Source organism: Hippoglossus stenolepis, chromosome 9 (genome assembly GCF_022539355.2).
Source record: "Hippoglossus stenolepis isolate QCI-W04-F060 chromosome 9, HSTE1.2, whole genome shotgun sequence".
NCBI lineage: Eukaryota > Metazoa > Chordata > Actinopteri > Pleuronectiformes > Pleuronectidae > Hippoglossus > Hippoglossus stenolepis.
In genome coordinates this window covers 21,545,035-21,562,527 of record NC_061491.1, presented here as the reverse complement: position 1 = coordinate 21,562,527, position 17,493 = coordinate 21,545,035, and the positions used below count along the sequence as shown (strand labels likewise).

Sequence of the window (17,493 nt, the reverse complement as noted above, 5' to 3'; positions counted from 1 at the left end):
CCGCTTTTAAATGTTAAACTTACTAACTATATAAATGTGATTAGAGCACGTTTCATGTTGTTTTGATGGTTTTCGTTTGATGACAGTCCTGCTGCTGTGTAGGTTTCTTCCATCCTTGTTCCAACCACAAGGTGGAGCCAATGTCAGAAATATTCAAAGCTCATACACAGCAACAACAATAAATGCATAACTTTGAATAACATCAGTCATATGTGTTTGTGGCAGGCATTTATAGAGACTAATTCATTTCTGTAAGACGATGCCACGATATTTCACGTGACAAATGTGAAAGGTTGATATGCACCGATAAGCATCATTTAAAGGGATTTGGAAAGTTAAATAAATGTTAAGTTGGAGATGTGAAATCCATCCAGATGTTACCACTGTCACGGAAGTGGTCGGGTTAATGTTTTGTGCAGCTATGAAGGATTTCTTGCTACCTTATGAAATTAGACGCCAAAGAAAACAAAAAAAAGTATGTTTAATGTGCTGTGAAAAGCTTTGTTGATTTTACGTGTGTTTTGAAATGGGTTCTAAAGGGGTCCGATAAATGCGGGAACATCACAAAACAGAAGTCCGATGTTTTCACACGACAACAGCAATACGGTCCATTTCACCATCTGTGTCAAAGCAACTGTGCGATTCTCACTGTACTTGTTTTATCTTCAGATTGTATTCACATGTGGACTGTTTGATTCTCAGTGTGCTATGACCCTACTGTGCACCACATTGCCTGATTTTCCTTTTATTTGCACTTGTAAAAAGAAACATGAAGAAGTAAGTTATTTGGCAAATTCATCCAGCTTCGTCCCTGATCCAGATGAAACCAAATCTTTATTTGTCTTGAGTTTTGAAAGTGTGTTAAAGGTAACCGAAGGCATGAAGCCAAGAGGACGAAAATGTGTTGTGATATCCATAAACTATTTTGTTATTATTGTGTCATGTCCTGTTCTGTCACTTGTCTTTCATAACAAAGCTATTTTGGCTGTAAATCCTGATGTGAAATGCAGAACTCAAGGAATAAAACGACTCATTGGACGATGGTTGTGTTTCCTTGAACAAATTTCTACGTTGTAAAAAATGTTATTCTTGTTGATTTGAACGAATCTGCTTAGAAGAAAAGTAAAATTCGGAGTCCCAGAGAAACCTTGCACACCTTGCTCTTTCAACATATAAACAAAACATACAGATATTTTATTTTCATTCTATTTTCCTGAAACTGAATAATTTGTAAAAATGTGTGTCTTGTATAATTCATCCATCAAAAACATTGTGGTATACATGCAGTGATACAATAAATGACATTTATACTTTCATCACCCAGTTCAGAAAAGGTGTGTATAATATTTCTGCTTATTTTTTTACCCCATGAGGCAAATTGTGAACTGTGAAAATGGGCTTTATACAAATAACAGGAGATTGATTGATTCATATTCTGCTGAATATTATAAAAAGTTGAAAGTGTCATGCTGCCGGCTAGCAGGCCTCACCCAAAACTCACTATTACTAAATTATTATTACTATTCATGATTTAATTTGGACTTTTACACACTAACACCCCCCCAAACCCATTATATTCACTCAACTAAAATAACGCTCAGGTGAAACAGCTGCTCAGCTGCTCCTTATATGCAGGGTTTTTATTTCTTTCCATGCAGTCATTCATTTCCTCCCTCCCAGGCACCTCTCACTTTTCAATGATATCGCACTTTTAGCATTTCCCAACATTTACAGCCGACACTGAGGGGCTTCTTCTGCCGCCAGCACCTACAGGTGGGTCCTGATGATTTATAATAATAATGCCCTTAAGTCTGCATTCAGTATCGAGTCTCCCATGATATTTATACATATTTGCTGAGCATAAAACTGACCGTTCTTCCTCTGACTATCAGCAGTGAACACCTTACTGCCCCTCCCAACCATATCTCAGCCGTCAGCCACTCAAATAAAAAAAAATGTGCTTGATGTAAAAAAATGACTACACCCCGTATCTGTCTGTGCTGATTTCAACCATTCCAGCCATGTGCAAACAAATATATAACATTTTCTATCTGATATGCTTGAACCATACAGTTATTCTAAAAGTCAGAATCCATGAATGTGGAAAAGCATTGGACACTAGATTAGATACTAGATACTCTTTCCAAATCACACGTGTGTAACTTAGATGTAACTTGAATTATAATATACATAATATATAAACTATATTATAAGACAACTCTGTAGTTTTCTCTGTTATTGTGACTTATCTCACTTATAACTTATAATGAGAGAGAGAGGAAGCATGAATAGTACCGACATAGAGAGAAAAGTGTGAAGCCAAAACTCAACTTTATTTAAATAGTCGGTACAATTTAGCATTTGTTGGTGCTGTACAGCTGAGATGTGCGATGTGGTACTATGTGATTAGGACGGGGCAGGAAGCTGTTCACTGCTGATACACGGAGGGTGGATACTCACTTTCACTTCTTGGCAAAAAATATGTAACGACGCCAACATGAGTGCATGTTTGTGTTCAGTGTTGCAGGGGCCGCGGTGATGATGGGGGTGACTGGGTGGATGTTGGCAGCCTCTCAGAACCCGACACTGGGCAACTGGTGGTGGTTCAGCCAGCGAACATCACCTCTTGTATAGCAAATGTTAATGTTAGCTGAATACGTTAACTAACATGGCGGCAACTTTGACTCACATCAGTGTTGAACTTTGACCTGACTGACCTTTGAGGGCACAGCCTGTGTAAAGAGATGAAACAGACAAAGACCAGAAAACAAGGCAGTTTATTCACTTGTCAAAATTAGCATCCAATTAGCATTGAATAAGCATTTTAGCAAAGGTGGAGCTGTTTGGTAAATACTGCACCAACCAACACCCAATGTGCAGGAGTGTTTGAAGAGACTTTAGGGGCCCCGGGTAAAAAGGGACCCAGGGGGCTTAACATTAAACCAAACTGAACCCCGCCCCCCCAAAAGAAGAAGAAACACATGAAACCAAACCACATAACTCCAATCTTCACACAATTCCTTTATTATCGAAATTATAAACAAATCGCACACACAGAAATAATACAAAAGTTGTGAATTTAAAGCGCAACCCCCCCGACCACCCTCAGCACAACATACACACTCATTAAGTCTTCAACCAAACCTAAGTTATGAAGCATTTGACTGAACTGGGGCCCTGTTGGGGGGTTTCCAACCATGATGATGTTGCAGTTTTCTGTACATTGCCGATCACAGAATTGAAGTATTTCTCTCTCTTATATTTAGCCCCTTGTTTTAGCCCCTTGACTCGCTATCAACTATTGTTGATCTCAAGCTTGAATTCAAAAGTTGAAACACTTGAAATACTGTGGGGTCAATACATGATACATTTAGTTTTACACCCGGTATATGCAAACAGAAAATAACACTGTAGTCGCATTCGATAAAGCTTTAGGTTTAATATGTTGTTGTTCTAAATGTTCTAAAAAGGCGATAAGGGAAAGTTGAACATTCTCAGCGGAGGCTCCAGAGCGTCAGAGAAAGAGTGAGGCGATGGCTGAGGACACCAGCAGGAGGGTGACTCTGGGACCAGTGGGCACGGCACTGTTACACAAGTCCTCTCCACAGCAAGATACGGGTATTACACAGTTTCGAGTTGTTCGACAACCCTTAGTGATGGAACCTGCGAGACACGATTGAACAACCTCAGTTTCAACACGAGAGAGCCAGCATTCAGCCGAGCGACACTGTGCATCAGCTCAGACCCCGTCTGATGGACTTGCTTGATATTACACACCGATACTTCGGGGTTTTGTTTGTGCATCTTGCAGTCACATTGAGGAGAAACATTGGTCCATGACTGCAGGACAAGTTGATGTGGTGCAGGCTTGAGAGCACCAACAGACACCACCCACTTGTAGCATTTTTAATCACATTACTCAAATGCTTAAATAAAATACTGTCACACGTGGTTTAAGATACTATAATTTCATCTAAGGCCAATTTAATTTACAACTAATAATGAAAAAAACATCAGTTTAAACAGATGTTCCCACACATACTGGTTTCATTCAGTAAAAGACAATAAAAAATGTGCTTTGCAACTACAGCCCCAGAAATGTTCCACTGAGAGAATGTGAAGTGAAAAATTAAAGAAAATATTAGCACATTCCAATTATCATGTATTTTCTTCAAGTCCTTCTAAATAGATAGAAAACTGAAGTTATAGAATTAAAACATGTGTTTCAGATTGTATTTTAAAAATATTCCATTTTTTGGGGGGAATATTTTAAAAATATTTGCATTTGTACATTCATGGAAGACCCAACTCCTCTTTTTCAGGTTCAGCAAAAACATTTACTCATTAGCTTCATTTCTTTGTGTTATTAAAGCCCAGAATAAAGACACAAACACACACTCTTCTTACCTGTGGACAGCATCACACACAGGATCAGAGCTGCACAAAGACGCATCGTGAACAGGGAGAAAAACAGACTTTTAGTCAACCCTGTGAGGAGAGAGATCTGCAGAGGAGATGTGAACTCCTCCCTTTTTATAGTCCCACTACTTGGTCTTCTTCCAGAACTCGCAGACGTGCATTTCATCACAATGCTGCTTTTGATAAAAAAAAAAACTGTTATATATGACTTTTCCCATTTGGTATTTTGATGTTTTTATACAAATAAATGAAATTATAACACATAGGTAATATGAAAGTATTTAAAGTTACATTAAATAATTTTTTGTCTCACAGTAGTTTTCTCTCAAGTCGGCCAAGAAGACATCAGAGCAGCTGTAATCTAAAACACTCATTAATTTCAGTTATTCATAGAAATGTTACTTTACCTAATCTACTTAATTTAGTCAAAGCCACTGTACGTGTGCTGTGTGTTTTAAAAAGTTCTGGCTTTGCTGCCATCTTGTGAGCATCTGGTGGCAGTGAGTCAGCTGTATGGGGCCATTATTGTAGTACTAAGTAGTACTTCAAATCTAAATACATATTTTAAGATATTTTCTTTACACATTTTCAAATCTATTTACACACACAGAGATTCTAAATACAGATCCATGTACACGTTCACAAAACATACATACGACAGACATACAGACAGACAGGTGTTTGTGAAATTACTAAGTAGATGGCAACATCAAACCTTTTTAATATTAAAATCTATGTACAAATTAAAGCAATCATTGACCAGGACTTAGGTGTATTTTCTTGTAGTCATATTTATTGATTATAGGTACAACAATATCCCATTTACACTATGTCTGATTGTTTGTTCATCATCAGGTTCATCAAATAAATATGTTTATTATTTTCTCATGCTTGTTCATATTTAATGTCGTGTTTTGTCATTCTTTTTTTTTTTTTTTTAAATCAGGGATTCCTAACAAAGCTGTTGTTGGTTGTAAAAATAAGAAAAAGGTAAGACTTTCATCCTGAGGAATATTGTGTTTTGTCCTGATCCAAAACCTCTTTGTACAGGGAACTCAAAAGTAGTTTTACACTGAGTGAGGAAAAAGAGCAGCATAGAAACCACAACATATTCTCAGCTGGAGCTTCAGAGCAACAGCGTGATGATGGTGGAGGACACCAGCAGGAGAATGACGCTGGGACCAGTCAGTGCGGCGCTGTTACACAAGTTCCCCTCACAGCAATCCATGGCACCTCCACATACCATACTGGTTTGACAGCCCTTGGTAACGATGTTGTATCCTGCAAGACATGATGGGAAAAAACTCCAGTTTACAAAACATATTATGATATGAATGATACAGACACCAGACATTTACTACATCCACATATGAAGATAAAGCATGAAGACACACAGCCCTTAAGAATCAAGCCCCATCATATATTAAAGAGCTCACAGCCCCTTATTATCCCAATAGATCACATGAGAGCATTCAGGTACAAGTCTCCTCTCGGAACTAGCTCCCACTCTACCCAGTTTAGGAGAGCCGACCCCACTTCGCTACGTCTCAATTCATCGTCCGGAGGCTGCATTTGAAGGCAGATTGCTTCAGCCAGTGACCTAGGCCGTCCAAATCGTCTTCCATCCCAGAATCTGAAAGGCTCCAGCAGTTGAGAACCCTTCCTGGCCCAACCTATCCAGAGTCATTCTTGCCGCTCCATTGCTGGATCAGGTGAGCCCTGAACCATCCCTTAGTTATGTTGCTTTAGGCCCAGACTGCTGCGGGACCTCCCATCATGCACTGAGCACCCCCAACCGGTCGAGGCAGACGGCAATCTGGTTTCTTCCGCAGAAACGTCTGATGTGAAAGAACAACTCACCTTCTACTTTGAGAGAGAAACAGCGGTTGAAGATGACGGAACAAGATTTGGTGTCTGTGCAGGATTTAGGCTCGCTGGCTGTGCAGGTGTAGCATCTCAGACCACATGCTGCCGAGACACAGAACAAACAACCAGAGTCTCATCAGTGTTTGCTCTTCACAACGTTCACAGAGTTTCTGTTCAGTCGTCTGTGTTCTAAGACAACGCTGCATTTTGCAGGACATGTCTCATCAAGAGAATGTGAAAGTGAAAATATCTGAGTGCCCATGAAGGAGTAAAACAGGAAAGGAAACTTCAGTGTGGGTGCTTTCAAAAAAAGCTTTCTTTTAAACATGTATTAAGTTTATACTTTATATTATGGCTGACGTGGACATGCTGGACTATAGTGGCATCCGATCTTGATGGTGGATCATGATCTTGCTGGCTGCTGACCACTGGACTATGAATTTGCAGCAGGACACTGCTCGATACATAGTATTTCTCCTCAGACACTTGACCGTGTGGCTTGTTAATCCACCAAATCACTGACCTTCAGTTATACTTCCGTGTTTACCCTGATAATGCCTTAAAGCCTTTTTTTATCTTGATGTTCTGCTACATGACATCATTTGCACTTCTGTCCGCGTCCTGGAGAGGGATCCCTCACCGTGTGGCTCTCTCTGAAGTTTCTGAACCTTTTTCCCTGTTAAAAAGGGTTTCCAGGTAGTTTTCACTTACTCTTGTTGAGGTTAGGGCAAGAGGATGTCACACCATGTTAAAGCCTACATAAGATAATTGTGATTTGTGAATATGGGCTATACAAATAAAATTTGATTGATTGATTGATTGATATTGTGACAGAGTTTGTTTGTCATTGTTACACTTTGGGTTTTACGAGGATAAAACAAACAATATTCAATGTGTTGCTGTTTCCGGCTGAGAAAACAAGTCCTTGGCTGTTTCATACTAAATGAACAGACACGAGAGTCAATCCTCAAGTGAACAAGCATAAAAATGTTGAACTTTTACAACAACCTTTAAACATCAACACATTTCTTTAAGTTAAAATGTCAAAGTGCAGAAGTTTACCTCAGCTCTTACCTGTGGATAGAGGTATGAACAGAGCTCACAGCTGCATCATGAATGCATGAAGAGGAAGAGTTTTTAGAAGTGGAAAGAGAACCTTTTTCTTAGACTCAACTTTTCAATCCCACTTCCTTGAAAATCGGTCAGATCCTTGCCGAGAAAGCAATTATGCATTTTGTGACATATCAAACTTTTCCTTCTGCTTGTTCTTTTCCAAATACAAAATACTCCTGAATCCACTGAGCAGACGAAAAATAGAATTAAGAAACAGAAGTACTCGTGTTTAAATAAATGCAAGCCCAGACCTGTCATCAGTTTGGTTACTGGTATAGTTAAGAAAATGAGGATTTTGAAGAGACATAATTAAATGTGTTATTATAATTATAAGTGTGTGTCTGTGTCTTCTACATGCAGCTGTCCAATTCACTGTTCACATTTGTAGCTAAATCAATCTTGGTTTTTACAATAAAAATAAATAAAGTTCAGTTGTGTTTATAATGTTTAACTGACAAATAAAATCTGACAAAAATATATTCTGTATTTTTTTCAACAAAATGACCTCATCTGTAAACATCAGTAAAGAGAGTGAAACAGAAACATCTGACAGGGTTAAAGTTATGCAAGTTATTTTAAAATATATTTCTGTTTTATTATTTATTTATAATGTTTTGTAGTAATCAGTTTGCATCTAAATTATTAAAAATATTTATAAACAGCTATAGATTTTGCTACACTACTGTGTCGAGCAAGTGGGATTAGGTACATTTGGAAGCTTAATGCTAGTTAGAAATAATACCTTATCAAGTAAACAGCCAGACAACGCCACCTCAGGAATTTTCACCTGAGGAATTACTTAGATCGTAATATACCTGTACCAAGGCATTCTCCGGTTCATTATACTGAGGCAAGAGCGTGGTTCTTTTTAACAAAATATAATTATTTTTATTACAAAAATAGCATGTCTTAAAGGAGCAGCAAATCAGTCACACACAGGGGCTGGGCAGAGGTCTAATCAGGAGCTGAGGCTTACCAATGGGGATGAGTCGTGAGGAGGAGGATCCACAAAAACCTAAATACAACTTCCCCCTGTCACACGTGATCACTCTCACATACGTTGTGGTAAATCAGGCCAGAACAAGCACACAAAGGAGACCACCACCCAGGACAGCACCACCACCTTCGGCTCTCAGCGACTGAAAGGGATAAGGAACACAGTCAGTAGAGTAACAGGCAAAAGGAATTAACCAATGTACAAATAAACACAATATACCAAAACCTATGGGGTTGGCAGCCATCAGGTTACAGATAATTAAACCAAGGCCCAAATTATTAAGAAAAAGAATATCAGATTAAACTGAATCAGCTGTGGTAATGGGGCAAGGAGCACTTAACCACAGCTAAACTAGGTTTTAATAATCATTATAATTAGATGAAATAAACAGAAGCTCCAATAATATCAGTTACCCAAAATGGAACATAAAACATAATGCAACCAATTCAAAAATGCCCAACAAAAATAAATCTCAAATGAAAAGGAGCTAATATTGATTCAATGAATAAACTAATGATCACAAGCTAAATAAATGGAATAAACAATTGAATAATGAGGAACTCAAACATTCCAGGTCAAAGAAGAGTAACCCAGCAGTCCTCTCAAACATTTTTGCTCGTACATGCTAAAGGGACTCAAGCAGCTTATCCAGCTGTGCAGCTATGTTCAGGTCCATAGCTGTGAAGGCCAAGCAGCCAAGGCATGCAGGCGTGCACGGGTGGTGAGCCGAGCCGAGACGGTGGAAGCAAAGCATCAAAGCAGCGAGGCAACAATCAAGCTGGCCCAAAGCAGCTAAGCAAAACAGCAAGTAGGCAAAACAGCGAAGGTAGGAAAAACCGGCGATGTTTCTGTCATCAATTACGGGCTGAGCAGCAGTGGTGTATAAGTGTGAAGCTGTACTTGAGTAAAAGTACAGATATCATATCTAAGTGACTCCGGTAAAAGTTAAAAGTCACCCGTAAGAAAATGACTTGAGTCAAAGTCTTAAAGTAGCTCATATTAAAATAAACTTAAGTATCAAAATTATCTGGTGTTAAATGTACTTAAGTATCAAAATAAAAATGCAAAGTGCTTTTTATGATAGGCCTATACAGACACAAAACAACCCAAAATTGTTCTCTTAAGGCTTTATTTCTACTGACTGAAAAATTATAACAAAAATATACATATAATGTATAATTTTAAAAATGTTAGACAGATGCTGAGGTTCAAATAGTAATGGACTAGTGCATCTGAACCTCTAGGGACAACAAAAGAACCAACACAACAGAATAAACAAATTGCCTCTTGTGTCTGCTAAGAACACAAATAGAACACAGTATAACCACTAAAGAATTCTGTAATGTCACTAAACATGGACCTTTCACTTTCTAATCAGTAGCAGGAATGACACACAATACATATGATAACTCAGCAAAGAAAACAAGTTCTAGGCAAACAAAATATGATAGTTTTCCTCTTTTGTTAACAACCTGCAGTGCTAAGAAAAAAAAAAATCACTGGACACAGTCTAGTTTTGCTGCAGGTCAAATTTCGAACCGGAATGATGAAGACTGAACTGAACCGAGCTCCTGCATGAGCACCTGGATAATTCTAAAGGGAATAATAAATGGATGGGGAATGTGCTCGTGTTGATTAAGTCCCTGCCCTTTCTACACATCGCTATACCCATTGGCAGTGTTGTACAAGTTCACACCTCTCATAGACTAGTTCAAAGTTCCAGTTCATACAAGTAAACATGAATAGTTCGTTCATAGTTCACCATTTAAATTGAACTAGTTCATAGTTCAGTTCATTTCATAGTTTTAAGGTGGTAGAATAGAAAGACTTAACTTGTTTTTAAAGAAAACTTTATCCATCACTACCCCTTGCCTTAAACTGTACTTCATATGTATCAATTCCTAAAAGAAATGTTTTTTTATTTGTTTTAATTATTGCTAATTTTGCCTGTTTATTTATTCATACCCTGCAAGAGTTTGTCTACCTGTTGCTGGGAAATCATACCCTTAAGAAGGCTGCAGACAATGTGGTTTGGGTCATTTGGGGCTGTTGGCAGGGAGTCTTAGTCTTTGACTTTCAATTACTTGGCGATAACTTTTAGGCTAGCTGGATGCTTCAGCTCCACATGCCGTTTAAATTAGATGCGGATGAGGCTGACGTCCGGACTTGCTTTTTCAGCGCCCAGGACGACACAATTTGCCTGAAAAGGTAGAGATTTTACTGCTTCGGAATCTTTATCCAGACAGTGTGTAAAAATCCGCAAATAATAATAAAGGTGCATCAGATGTAGTCGCTGAGTCTGCGTCTCTGCTTTCACTTGCCATTTATATGAGGGCTGAGAGCTGTTGTGTGGAATCGTTGCTTGTTTGGACTACATGTGTGTGCGATGAATCATGGGTAGCATTAGTGCGAAGTCGAGTTTGTTGGTTTAGGTTAGGCTACATCGCGGACATTGTGCGGGCGCTGAGAACGCGACATGGTGCAAGCGTTCGATTTAGACAGCGTCTCTCCTCAGGAGAAGGAAAACATTCGTAACGTTTTCAGTTAGACCTCAGATAATATGAACATGTTCTGGTTCAATTCATTATTTGTCATTAAGTTCGTTCAGTTCATCGTTCTCCGCAAAGTAGGCGTGTTCAATGAGCAATTCTTTGCGAACTTCGTTCATGCACAACACTGCCCATTGGATGGTTTAGTGAGTTCCTCGGATCGGCCCGCCAGAAGTCGGTCACGGCCTAGCGGAGCGCCGAGAAAACGATCAAACTTGACTATCTAAGAACCCAGGAGTCTTCAACAGAAGTCCGCAGCGACCCTAGAAGTCAGCGGAGGAGTACTGCAGAAGTGCTTGACATTTTTGGTTGATAGACATTTTTATATTTTCTTTAATTTTAAATTTTATTTTCCAACCACTTTTTCCCACAAATTTAAATGTCTTTAAATACATTAACATGAATACAACATATTGTGACGGATAAATGGAGGCAGAAAGCGTTATCTTTCAGTCAACAATGCAACACTGCAGCTCCTATACCTTACATGTTTAAAATAAAAACATGAATATATGAACCTGTGTATTATTTGAATAGCTTAGTATTGAATGCACAATAACAGGGTAGCTATGTTTATACATGGCACTAGGCCCAGTTTAATATAAAACACAATTTTATACAATATATATAGTCTGGGGTCCTGCTCCATCTCTCCACCAGTTGCAGGGTCCTTGGCACAAAGCGTTGAAGACCCTGATCTGGGAAGTTAAACTGTTAACAAGTTTCTGAAGGTGAACGGCCCGGAGGGATCATTACGGGACAGCCTGCTGGAAGCCCCGGTCGACAAGGCAGCCCGACCAACCTCCATCAGCAGATACTTCGGCCACGAAGCAGCTCAACACATACAGTGGAATCAAACACAGACACAGTCCTGCTGAACACCAGCTGTCAGAGCAAGGTGAGCTGCACACACACACACACACACACACACACACACACACACACACACACACACACACACACACACACACACACACACACACACACACACACACACACACACACACACACACACACACAAACACAAACACACACACTGTACTTTAGCTCACACTGATTTCCTGGAGACTTATTTTAACCTACTTGTCTAATCTTAACAAGCAAAAATAGCAAAATGTTAGCTGAATACGTTGACTCACATCAACTTTTGACCTGACTGACCTTTGAGGGCACAGCCTGTGTAAGAGATGAAACAGATAAAGACCAGAAAACAAGGCAGTTTATTCACTTGTCAAAGTTAGCATTCAATTAGCTGAATAAGCATTTTGAAGTTGGAGGTGTTTGATGGTGCACTACCACCAGAGTAAATACTGCACCAACCAATGCAGAAGTGTTTGAAGACTTTAGGGCCCCGGGCACCAAGGGACCAGGGGGCTTAACATTAAATGCCAAACTGAACCCCGCCCCCAAAAGAAGAAGAAACACCATGACAAACCACATAACTCCAATCTTCGATCACAGAATTGAAATATTTCTCTCTTATATTTAACCCCTTGTTTTAGCCCCTTGGCTAAAGCTATTAGCTATTGTTGACCTCAAGCTTGAATTCAGTTGAAACACTTGAAATACGTGGGGTCAATACATGATACATTTAGTTTTACACCCGGTATATACAAACAGAAAATAACACTCGCTACTCTCCTGAAATGTGATTCATTATCTATTTATTATATTATTTAAATAAAAGTGACATTTCTCAATTGGCATTTGAAATTTATCCACACAAATAATAAAACATGTTGATATATTGGGCAGTTATTTTTATCTGAACATGAAACCAGTAAGTCTCAAATATTGTGGTTTGCTGGTTTCAATAATCCTCAGTCAATTAATAATTCATATAATGTATTGATTATCTTATGATTGCTCATACGATGTGTCTGTAGGGTTTGAAATCAAAACTGGTTGTGCTGTAATAGTAGAGTAGGACCTGAGAAATTAGCAAATTAACGGTCAATAATATTGTGAGTAAACGTCATTAAAGCTGGTTTAATATATTGTTGTTCTAAATGTTCTAAAAGGCTGATAAGGAAAGTTGAACATTTATAAATGGGAGACTCAGGCGTCAGAGAAAGAGTGAGGCGATGGCTGAGGACACCAGCAGGAGGGTGACTCTGGGACCAGTGGGCACGGCACTGTTACACAAGTCCTCTCCACAGCAAGATACGGGTTTTACACAGTTTCGAGTTGTTCGACAACCCTTAGTGATGGAACCTGCGAGACACGATTGAACAACCTCAGTTTCAACACGAGAGAGCCAGCATTCAGCCGAGCGACACTGTGCATCAGCTCAGACCCCGTCTGATGGACTTGCTTGATATTACACACCGATACTTCAGGGTTTTGTTTGTGCATCTTACCAGTCACATTGAGGGAGAAACATTGGTCCATGACTGCAGGACAGGTTGATGTATGTGTGCAGGCTCGAGCATTAGCAGACTCACACTTGTAGCATTTTAATCCACATGCTGGAAGTAGCAGAAATACAAAATACTGTCACACGTGGTTTAAGATACTATAATTTCATCTAAGGCCAATTTAATTTACAACTAATAATGAAAAAAACATCAGTTTAAACAGATGTTCCCACACATACTGGTTTCATTCAGTAAAAGACAATAAAAAATGTGCTTTGCAACTACAGCCCCAGAAATGTTCCACTGAGAGAATGTGAAGTGAAAAATTAAAGAAAATATTAGCACATTCCAATTATCATGTATTTTCTTCAAGTCCTTCTAAATAGATAGAAAACTGAAGTTATAGAATTAAAACATGTGTTTCAGATTGTATTTTAAAAATATTCCATTTTTTGGGGGGAATATTTTAAAAATATTTGCATTTGTACATTCATGGAAGACCCAACTCCTCTTTTTCAGGTTCAGCAAAAACATTTACTCATTAGTAACCTTCATTTCTTTGTGTTTTTAAAGCCCAGAATAAAGACACAAACACACACTCTTCTTACCTGTGGACAGCATCACACACAGGATCAGAGCTGCACAAAGACGCATCGTGAACAGGGAGAAAAACAGACTTTTAGTCAACCCTGTGAGGAGAGAGATCTGCAGAGGAGATGTGAACTCCTCCCTTTTTATAGTCCCACTACTTGGTCTTCTTCCAGAACTCGCAGACGTGCATTTCATCACAAGTAAACACTTTGATAAAAAAAAAAAAACTGTTATATATGACTTTTCCCATTTGGTATTTTGATGTTTTTATACAAATAAATGAAATTATAACACATAGGTAATATGAAAGTATTTAAAGTTACATTAAATAATTTTTTGTCTCACAGTAGTTTTCTCTCAAGTCAATAGACATCAGAGCAGCTGTAATCTAAAAACACTCGTCATTCAGTTATGCAAATGTTTACTTTACCTAATCTACTAAATTTAATTAGAAGCCACTGTACGTGTGCTGTGTGTTTTAAAAAGTTCTGGCTTTGCTGCCATCTTGTGAGCATCGGTGGCAGTGAGTCAGCTGTATGGGGCCATTATTGTAGTACTAAGTAGTACTTCAAATCTAAATACATATTTTAAGATATTTTCTTTACACATTTTCAAATCTATTTACACACACAGAGATTCTAAATACAGATCCATGTACACGTTCACAAAACATACATACGACAGACATACAGACAGACAGGTGTTTGTGAAATTACTAAGTAGATGGCAACATCAAACCTTTTTAATATTAAAATCTATGTACAAATTAAACGTCATTGACCCAGGACTTGCAGGTGTATTTTTCTTGTAGTCATATTTATTGATTATAGGTACAACAATATCCCATTTACACTATGTCTGATTGTTTGTTCATCATCAGGTTCATCAAATAAATATGTTTATTATTTTCTCATGCTTGTTCATATTTAATGTCGTGTTTTGTCATTCTTTTTTTTTTTTTTTAAATCAGGGATTCCTAACAAAGCTGTTGTTGGTTGTAAAAATAAAGAAAAAGGAATAAAAGTTTCATCCTGAGGAATATTGTGTTTGTCCTGATCCAAAACCTCTTTGTACAGGGAACTCGAAAGTAGTTTTACACTGAGTGAGAAAAAGAGCAGCATAGAAACCACAACATATTCTCAGCTGGAGCTTCAGAGCAACAGCGTGATGATGGTGGAGGACACCAGCAGGAGAATGACGCTGGGACAGTCAGTGCGCTGTTACACAAGTTCCCCTCACAGCAATCCATGGCACCTCCATATACCATACTGGTTTGGCCAGCCCTTGGTAACGATGTTGTATCCTGCAAACATGATGGAAAAAACTCCAGTTTACAAAACGTATGATATGAATAATGCAGACACCAGACATTGCTACATTACATATGAAGATAAAGCATGAAGACACAGCCCTTAGAGTCAAGCCATCTTATATTAAAAAACTCTGGCCCCTTATTATCAATAGATCACATGAGATCATTCAGGTACAAGTCTCTCTCCGTGGAACTAGCTCCCACTCTTGGTTCAGGAGGCAAACCCCATCGCTACGTCTCAATTCATCGTCCGGAGGCTGCATTTGAAGGCAGATTGCTTCAGCGGGGCGACTAGGCCGTCCCAAATGCGTCCTTCCATCCCAGAGATACGAAGGCTCCAACGGTTGAACCCTTCCTGGCCCAACCTATCCCAGGAGTCATTGCGCTCCATTGCTGGATCAGGTGAGCCCTGAACCATCCCTTAGTTATGTTGCTTTAGGCCCAGACTGCTGCGGGACCTCCCATCATGCACTGAGCACCCCCAACCGGTCGAGGCAGACGGCAATCTGGTTTCTTCCATGAGAAGTCTGATGTGAAGAAAGAACAGCTACCTTCACTTTGAGAGGAAACAGCCAGGTTGAGATGGCTGAACAAGATTTGGTGTCTGTGCAGGATTGCCAGGCCTGGCTGGCTGTGCAGGTGTAGCATCTCAGACCACATGCTGCAGAGACACAGAACAAACAACCAAAGTCTCATCAGTGTTTGCTCTTCCTGTGATTGCAGAGTTTCTGTTGGTGATGTGTTCTAAGACAACGCTGCATTTTGCAGGACATGTCTCATCAAGAGAATGTGAAAGTGAAAATATCTGAGTGCCCATGAAGGAGTAAAACAGGAAAGGAAACTTCAGTGTGGGTGCTTTCAAAAAAAGCTTTCTTTTAAACATGTATTAAGTTTATACTTTATATTATGGCGGCAGTGGACAATAACTGTGGACTATAGTGGCATCCGATCTTGATGGTGGATCATGATCTTGCTGGCTGCTGACCATGGACTATGATTGCAGCAGGACTGCTCGATACATAGTATTTCTCCTCAGACACTTGACCATTAAATGACAGTGTTTAATCCACCAAATCCTTTGACCTTCAGTTATGCTTCAAAATGTTTACCTAATCAATGCTGCTAAAACCTTTATCTTGAGTGTTCCTGCTTTACACTTGACATCCATTGCACTTCTGTCCGTCCTGGGAGAGGATCCCTCACATGTGGCTCTCTCTGAGGGTTTCCTACGTTCTTTTTTCCCTGTTAAAAGGGTTTTTAGGTAGTTTTTCCTTACTCTTGTTGAGGGTTAAGGGCAGAGGATGTCACACCATGTTAAAGCCCTATGAGACAAATTGTGATTTGTGAATATGGGCTATACAAATAAAATTTGATTGATTGATTGATTGATATTGTGACAGAGTTTGTTTGTCATTGTTACACTTTGGGTTTTACGAGGATAAAACAAACAATATTCAAAGAAATAATGTTGCTGTTTCCTATTTGAGAAAACAGTCCTTGGCTGTTTCACTCAGTGACAGACCACGAGAGTCAATCCTCAAGTGAACAAGCATAAAAATGTTGAACTTTTACAACAACCTTTAAACATCAACACATTTCTTTAAGTTAAAATGTCAAAGTGCAGAAGTTTACCTCAGCTCTTACCTGTGGATAGAGTCGCAAACAGAACCAGAGCTCCACACAGCTGCATCATGAATGTAGAGAGGAAGAGTTTTTTAGAGAAGTGGAAAGAGAACCTTTTTTCTTAGAGCTCAACTTTTCAATCCCCGCCCCCCGCCCCGAAAATCGGTCAGATCATGAGAAAACAGTTATGCATTTTGTGACATATCCAAACTTTCACTTCCTGCTTGTTCTTTTCCAAATACAAAATACTCCTGAATCCACTGAGCAGACAAAATAGAATTAAGAAACAGAGAGTACTCGTGACTCGTAAATCTTCAACCAGACCTGTCATCAGTTTGGTTACTGGTATGGTTAAGAAAATGAGGTTTGAAGAAGACATAATTAAATGTGTTATTATAATTATAAGTGTGTGTCTGTGTCTTCTACATGCAGCTTGTCCAATTCACTGTTCACATTTGTAGCTAAATCAATCTTGGTTTTTTTTTACAATAAAAATAAATAAAGTTCAGTTGTGTTTATAATGTTGAAAACGGCAAATAAAATCTGACAAAAATATATTCTGTATTTTTTTTTCAACAAAAATGACCTCATCATAAACATCAGTAAAGAGTGAAACAGAAACATCTGTGGGGTTAAAGTTATGCAAGTTATTTTAAAATATATTTC

General features: G+C 38.8%; 2 protein-coding genes across 2 annotated transcripts; both read right to left on the bottom strand.

The window, feature by feature from the left end:
* Window positions 1-3,008: 3,008 nt before the first annotated feature.
* Window positions 3,009-14,055, bottom strand: LOC124852459 (lymphocyte antigen 6G). Its single transcript, XM_047341413.1, has 3 exons — window positions 13,910-14,055; window positions 13,305-13,412; window positions 3,009-3,663 (listed from the first exon to the last, which is right to left on the bottom strand). Exons 1-3 carry the CDS (start codon window positions 13,953-13,955, stop codon window positions 3,515-3,517), a joined length of 303 nt encoding a protein of 100 aa, XP_047197369.1. The 5' UTR covers window positions 13,956-14,055; the 3' UTR covers window positions 3,009-3,514.
* LOC118114498 (lymphocyte antigen 6B) lies at window positions 5,193-16,978 on the bottom strand. Its single transcript, XM_035164941.2, has 3 exons — window positions 16,849-16,978; window positions 6,280-6,387; window positions 5,193-5,700 (listed from the first exon to the last, which is right to left on the bottom strand). The coding sequence occupies exons 1-3, from the start codon at window positions 16,895-16,897 to the stop codon at window positions 5,546-5,548; spliced, it is 312 nt and encodes a 103-aa protein (XP_035020832.1). The 5' UTR covers window positions 16,898-16,978; the 3' UTR covers window positions 5,193-5,545.
* Between the last annotated feature and the right edge of the window lie 515 nt (window positions 16,979-17,493).

Bases quoted from the DNA above. Each gene is read 5' to 3' on its own strand.
- LOC124852459 (XM_047341413.1), bottom strand. From the start codon at position 13,955: ATGCGTCTTTGTGCAGCTCTGATCCTGTGTGTGATGCTGTCCACAG. The intron at 13,413-13,909 runs GTAAGAAGAGTG...TGCTACTTCCAG, and splicing joins GTGTGTGATGCTGTCCACAG to CATGTGGATTAAAATGCTAC. The intron at 3,664-13,304 runs GTAAGATGCACA...CGTGTCTCGCAG, and splicing joins TTTCTCCCTCAATGTGACTG to GTTCCATCACTAAGGGTTGT.
- LOC118114498 (XM_035164941.2), bottom strand. From the start codon at position 16,897: ATGATGCAGCTGTGTGGAGCTCTGGTTCTGTTTGCGACTCTATCCACA. The intron at 6,388-16,848 runs GTAAGAGCTGAG...GTGTCTCGGCAG, and splicing joins GTTTGCGACTCTATCCACAG to CATGTGGTCTGAGATGCTAC. The intron at 5,701-6,279 runs GTGAGTTGTTCT...CATGTCTTGCAG, and splicing joins TTTCTCTCTCAAAGTAGAAG to GATACAACATCGTTACCAAG.